The following is a 7,016-nucleotide window of genomic DNA, read 5'->3' on the forward strand; positions in this document are numbered from 1 at the left end:
TAGTTGGAGCCGCTGTTGTTGTAGTTGTTGGAGCTGCTGTGGTTGTTGTTGTTGGAGCTGCTGTAGTTGTTGTTGTTGGAGCAGCTGTAGTTGTTGTAGTTGGAGCTGCTGTGGTTGTTGTAGTGGCAGCAGCTGTAGTTGTTGTAGTTGGAGCTGCTGTGGTTGTTGTAGTGGCAGCAGCTGTTGTTGTAGTTGTTGGAGCAGCTGTGGTTGTTGTAGTTGGAGCTGCTGTGGTTGTCGTAGTTGGTGTCACTGTAGTTGTTGTAGTTGGAGCCGCTGTGGTTGTTGTTGTAGGAGCAGCTGTGGTTGTTGTTGTTGGGGCAGCTGTGGTTGTTGTTGTTGGGGCCTCTGTGGTTGTTGTTGTTGGGGCAGCTGTGGTTGTTGTAGTGGGAGCTGCTGTGGTTGTTGTTGTAGGAGCCGCTGTGGTTGTAGTTGGAGCTGCTGTGGTTGTTGTAGTGGCAGCAGCTGTTGTTGTAGTTGTTGGAGCTGCTGTGGTTGTAGTTGTTGGAGTAGCTGTGGTTGTTGTTGTTGGAGCTGCTGTGGTTGTAGTTGTTGGAGCTGCTGTGGTTGTTGTTGTTGGAGCTGCTGTGGTTGTTGTTGTTGGAGCTGCTGTAGTTGTTGTTGTTGGAGCAGCTGTAGTTGTTGTAGTTGGAGCTGCTGTGGTTGTTGTAGTGTCAGCAGCTGTTGTTGTAGTTGTTGGAGCAGCTGTGGTTGTTGTAGTTGGAGCCGCTGTTGTTGTAGTTGTTGGAGCTGCTGTGGTTGTTGTTGTTGGAGCTGCTGTAGTTGTTGTTGTTGGAGCAGCTGTAGTTGTTGTAGTTGGAGCTGCTGTGGTTGTTGTAGTGGCAGCAGCTGTAGTTGTTGTAGTTGGAGCTGCTGTGGTTGTTGTAGTGGCAGCAGCTGTTGTTGTAGTTGTTGGAGCAGCTGTGGTTGTCGTAGTTGGAGCCGTTGTGGTTGTTGTAGTTGGAGCCGCTGTGGTTGTTGTAGTAGCAGCAGCTGTGGTTGTTGTTGTTGGAGTAGCTGTGGTTGTTGTAGTTGGAGCCGCTGTGGTTGTTGTTGTAGGAGCAGCTGTGGTTGTTGTTGTTGGGGCAGCTGTGGTTGTTGTTGTTGGGGCCTCTGTGGTTGTTGTTGTTGGGGCAGCTGTGGTTGTTGTAGTGGGAGCTGCTGTTGTTGTTGTAGGAGCCGCTGTGGTTGTAGTTGGAGCTGCTGTGGTTGTTGTAGTGGCAGCAGCTGTTGTTGTAGTTGTTGGAGCTGCTGTGGTTGTCATAGTTGGTGCCACTGTGGTGGTTGTAGTTGGAGCAGCTGTGGTTGTTGTAGTAGCAGCAGCTGTGGTTGTTGTTGTTGGAGTAGCTGTTGTTGTTGTAGTTGGAGCCGCTGTGCTTGTTGTTGTAGGAGCAGCTGTGGTTGTTGTTGTTGGGGCAGCTGTGGTTGTTGTTGTTGGGGCCGCTGTGGTTGTTGTTGTTGGGGCAGCTGTGGTTGTTGTAGTGGGAGCTGCTGTGGTTGTTGTTGTAGGAGCCGCTGTGGTTGTAGTTGGAGCTGCTGTGGTTGTTGTAGTGGCAGCAGCTGTTGTTGTAGTTGTTGGAGCAGCTGTGGTTGTTGTAGTTGGAGCTGCTGTGGTTGTCGTAGTTGGTGCCACTGTGGTTGTTGTAGTTGGACCTGCTGTGGTTGTTGTAGTGGCAGCAGCTGTTGTTGTTGTTGTTGGAGTAGCTGTGGTTGTTGTAGTTGGAGCCGCTGTGGTTGTCGTTGTAGGAGCAGCTGTGGTTGTTGTTGTTGGGGCCGCTGTGGTTGTTGATGTCGGGGCAGCTGTGGTTGTTGTAGTGGGAGCTGCTGTTGTTGTTGTTGTTGGAGTAGCTGTTGTTGTTGTAGTTGGAGCCGCTGTGCTTGTTGTTGTTGGGGCAGCTGTGGTTGTTGTTGTTGGGGCCGCTGTGGTTGTTGTTGTTGGGGCAGCTGTGGTTGTTGTAGTGGGAGCTGCTGTGGTTGTTGTTGTAGGAGCCGCTGTGGTTGTAGTTGGAGCTGCTGTGGTTGTTGTAGTGGCAGCAGCTGTTGTTGTAGTTGTTGGAGCAGCTGTGGTTGTTGTAGTTGGAGCTGCTGTGGTTGTCGTAGTTGGTGCCACTGTGGTTGTTGTAGTTGGACCTGCTGTGGTTGTTGTAGTGGCAGCAGCTGTTGTTGTTGTTGTTGGAGTAGCTGTGGTTGTAGTTGGAGCCGCTGTGGTTGTCGTTGTAGGAGCAGCTGTGGTTGTTGTTGTTGGGGCCGCTGTGGTTGTTGATGTCGGGGCAGCTGTGGTTGTTGTAGTGGGAGCTGCTGTGGTTGTTGTTGTAGGAGCCGCTGTGGTTGTAGTTGGAGCCGCTGTGGTTGTTGTAGTTGCAGCAGCTGTTGTTGTTGTTGTTGGAGCAGCTGTGGTTGTTGTTGAGTCAACGGCATTCACATTTACATCCACTGCAACTATGACGTAGAAGTTAAATGTAATGGTTTTCTTTGAGCAGTAGCTTTATAGATCACCTTGTCAGTCTGTTGGTCAGTCAGTCTCATGTCAGTTGGTCTGTACGTCAGTCGCATCGTTGTTCAGTCCCCAAATTTTGCCCACTCTGGCCATCCACAGTTTTGGCCATCTGAGGCTGATATTTTCCCTGAGTGATCAATGATAAAGAATAGCTTTTCAAGATAGTTTTCCTACATAGAATTGTCGCAACTGCTGTAATATTTCTGAGAGAAATACTGTAAATCATACATGAGGCTAACACCTGCATCTCAGCCAGCAGTTGCCACCCACCTTCATATGGAAGCTGAAGACGAAAAGCCAATCATGTTGCAAGAACAGAGCCATGTGTACAGACATGGCAAGGGCTGACACACGCTTGCAGTTGTATTAGAGATTATAGTATTCATTTTCATTAATGTTCTACCCTAGATTTGTGAATTGTTGTTTGGCAAGTGCTTTTCGTTTTTTGTTTTAACAATAATATGAAACCACAATTTACTCTCCAGTTTCTTCATCTCAGGTTAAAATAAACCAGAGAACAATAAGTGGAGGTTGTGAGAATGGAGAAACACATTAATTCATGTATATTATGTGGTTGGCTGGACACTTGCCAGGTTACTCAGTGGTCCAACTAACTTAACAATAGGTTTCATGTGATTTAAACAAGCTTGGTAATAAACACACATAATTAAGTTATCTGAGGTATTTAAGTTTGACCATGCCACAATTTAGCTTTTATCTTTGCTTACTGGTTGTAATATCAGGTTGCTACTCGATTCTGATGTGTCTTTGCATAAGAAATACTTGAAAAGGTGCAGGACAGTATTCTATTCAGAATTCTAGTCATGTCATTCCCTATACCTTTTATTTGACTTATTTTGTATCAAGACACTGTAAAGGCAATTGAAGTAATATCTCTTAGCTTACCTGTTACAATCAGGAAAATTGTTGTGATTCGTAGCACACCCATCTCTTCTTCCTTCTATAAATACATAAGCAAACAATGCGGTGATTTACTGCCGTGTCAAAACCTTTTGTTCAACAATGACAAGCCCATAGAATCATTACTTTCACTATGTGTTCTCTTCTTCTGATGTAAAACAATAATTTTACCAATCTAAATCGTATAGTAATATTTTGTCTCTGTGTATTTCTGTTCCTTTTCTGTTTTTATTGAAAAAAGCTTTTCTTCAAAGAGAAATTAAATTCATTTTTGCAGCCTTCATCTAAAAGTACATTAAACATTGTAACATCATATTATTTAATGGATCATGATACTTTAAAACATCATTAAGAGTTCATGTCCAGATAAGAGTTGACAGAATAGACGCATCTATATGCACTACATCAACAAGCACAGTACTGCAACATGCAGGTGCACTGAGTGAGGAGGACTGCTCTTTGACCACCCTAATCACTCAGTATGTGCAGCTGTTCACAAACATGAAGCTGACTGACATGCCTTTGAGAAAATAACTGAACACCTCCTATGGAACAAGCTGATCCTGAAGTATAAATCTGTAATAGAGGACAAAAACAGATCCCTTCAAATCAATCAATCAAATTCAATCAGTAATGGTCACATTCTTATTATCTATATCTGACCTACTGATTTGTTGTACTTAACTGAACTGATTTTAATATTATGATGCTGATGTGTTAGTAACTGAAACAGTGCATCTTTATCATGCTGAGAAAAAAATGCTACATATGCAATTAAAGTGTTCGAAAAAAAAAAGAGAGAAAGCGCTGAATCAGAATTGATAACATTGTTAAAAAATCAGATGTGCGATATGTATTTTCGGAAACAAATCAGACTCAGAAAGTTAATATTAAACCATTAATAAAGTAATAATACAAACCCAGACATAGTTATTTGACACATTTCCACATAAACTAGCTGCCCTTGAGTGAAATGACATCCCTACAACACTGTTTTGTCTAATAAAGATATCAACTTGATTCTGACTAACATACAGTGAAACGGTATTTAATTGTGTTGTCCTTTGAAGAGAGTTATTTTATTTAGTTTATTCAGTCAAGAAATTCCATAAATCAAGATTTTTCTCTAGGCTTAAAATGCTCTCCTCACAACTACATAGTGAACCTTTAACTTCATGTGACCTTCACTTATTGCCACTTTAAATGTGATATAATGTTAGAATGAAATAAGAATATTGTTAGAAATTAGTACATTTTTAAAACTAAATGCGCAAACATCAAGCAGATTTATACAAACATGTAGATATAGACTTACCCAAAATTTTAATACAAGTTGAAAGTCGTAAATTCCCCTTTACTATTGGTCTAAGGTGTTCAATCCACTTCACACCTTTAATATTTTAAACCTTTCACCAACGTGACACTACATATCTTTGAAGGCCTTTATATATCTCTACTGAATAAAGGCCAGTGACGTGACTCATATGTCATGCATTTTGCTGAATTGTTTCTACACCCTCACCAATGAATAAACTTAATCAAGCCTGTCATTTTCTTGGCTCAGTACAATGGCATACTCCCATCTATTCTTATATGAAAACTGCAGGTACATTCCACCTATGTGAATGTTGACGAAGGTTCAGGAAGTTTGACGAGTAATGATACACAAATACAATTTGAGTTCCAGTAAAGTTCTGGAAGAGGAGTCATGCAAGACAAGAAAAGAAATACAATGATTATGGAACATTCAGACACTCAAGTGAATCTGTACAGTAGAGAGCACATAATATATACATAGGCATTGGAATAAAAGCATCTTGGTTAAATTTAGGATTTTTTATCCAAATAACAACAAACCCATGATCCATTAACATGATCCATATTGAAATCAACATATTTAATAAATATTAATAATGTGAGAATGAGCTTGTAACATAATCATTATTATACAATGTATCATGTTGTTCTTTTTGTCTTACATAGTTATCATCACAACACATTCTTGTGGCTTTTTGGCTTCCATGACGTCTCAGGCTACGTGGTTTATCCCTTTGTTGTTTTTGCAGTTCACTCCCTGCAGTTATTGTTAGCCACCAATCGCTTGCTTTCATGAGTCACACTGGACTGGCAATAATCATATGATTCATAATTATAACTATGATGTAGCAGATTTGGAATACAAGTTTACAGTAAATCATATATTTGCATTAATTGCACTAATGACCTCATTGCAAGCAAATATTTTGTGGCCAACTGTTCAACGGGCATTGTGCGATATTGTCATAATTTTTTACAACCCTTTGACTTCTGAGATGAACTCTATCAGTACTGTGGTACAACTTTGTGCTACAGATATCTGAGAACAGAACTGTATATGTTCTCTTTATGACTCATGACACAAAACAACTGCTTAATGCCCTAAATGTAAATATGTTAATGAAAGTTCTCAGTAAATCCAATTTCAGAGTTGTTATGGCTAAACTTGACACAGGCTAGTTTCATCAATGATTTGACTCTATACTTTCTGACTCTATCTATCTTAGTCAGTTTTCTCTTGAAGTCTGTCATGATAGGTGTTAGGCGTAACCTTGGTGCTGTGAAATGGAAGTTATGACTTTGGTGACATATGGAATTACAGTGAATAATTTCAAGTGGGAAACATGATCATCTCAGTCAAAAGAAATGTTATGACACCTTAGTGATGACCGAAATCAAATGATTAAGTACAGACCATCAGCTATCAATCTGCCAACTTCCTGGCTCAGTATCATGGTATACTCCCTTTGTATTTCCTGTGAAACAAGTTGCGGGTGCATTCTACCTTACACAGGTAATGTTGAGAGAAGTGACTACAGTGGGACAATAACTTCAAACGAACAAGTTATGAAATGTAAGTGAAGTGTAAACAGAGCAAGAGGACATGTGAGAAAAGAAAAACTAAGACAATGATGGTAAAAAAATATAATATTTAAATGGACAAATGAAAAAAAAAGCACCCGCGTATAAATTGCCCATAAAGGGCACTGAAAGAAAAGAAAAACTAAACAACATGGTAATATACATAATATATACATAACACAGGCCCAGTTCTAGACTGCCTTGATTGGGGGGGCAGTAAGAAATTTTGATGGGTCACCAACTGCTACTGTTTTGAGTGCCATAGAGATCACCGTTTTTTGTATGCCTTCCAGTCTATGATGCCAACCCAGACGTAAGCATGGCAGATTCGCCGTGGTTCCATCAGCAAAGCTCTAACAGGAATTCTTTTTCTGGATTGACGAAGAAAACATATCATGCCCAATTATAATTAGTTATCTAATATTAAATGGAATCTAAACCTAAATATTGCGCAACTGGCAGATAGAACTTTTGCTGCACGGAAAGAACACACACTTTTGAGCCCCAGTGATGCTATAAACAACTGCACCAAAACATGGACATATCATTGCACAACCCCAATGCATAAAAAAAAAAACTAAATCATCAGAGCCAGCCGTTCCATAATAAAAATGTCTTGCCATCATTCGTTATCCATGTTTACCTCTTCTAGATGAAGCTGCACTTGATTTTAAAAACAAATCCGTTTTTAAAAGGTTTG

The 7,016-nt window shown here is 40.6% G+C and overlaps 1 protein-coding gene across 1 annotated transcript; it reads right to left on the minus strand.

Annotated features, from left to right (window-relative positions):
- Positions 1-91: 91 nt before the first annotated feature.
- On the minus strand, positions 92-2,212 carry LOC115589716 (mucin-5AC-like; the record flags this gene model as incomplete). Its single annotated transcript, XM_030430815.1, has 1 exon — positions 92-2,212. A coding segment is annotated over one exon (2,121 nt), but the record flags the coding sequence as incomplete, so codon positions are not given.
- Between the last annotated feature and the right edge of the window lie 4,804 nt (positions 2,213-7,016).

The sequence above is a fragment of the Sparus aurata genome, chromosome 10 (assembly GCF_900880675.1).
Source record: "Sparus aurata chromosome 10, fSpaAur1.1, whole genome shotgun sequence".
Classification (NCBI taxonomy): Eukaryota; Metazoa; Chordata; class Actinopteri; order Spariformes; family Sparidae; genus Sparus; species Sparus aurata.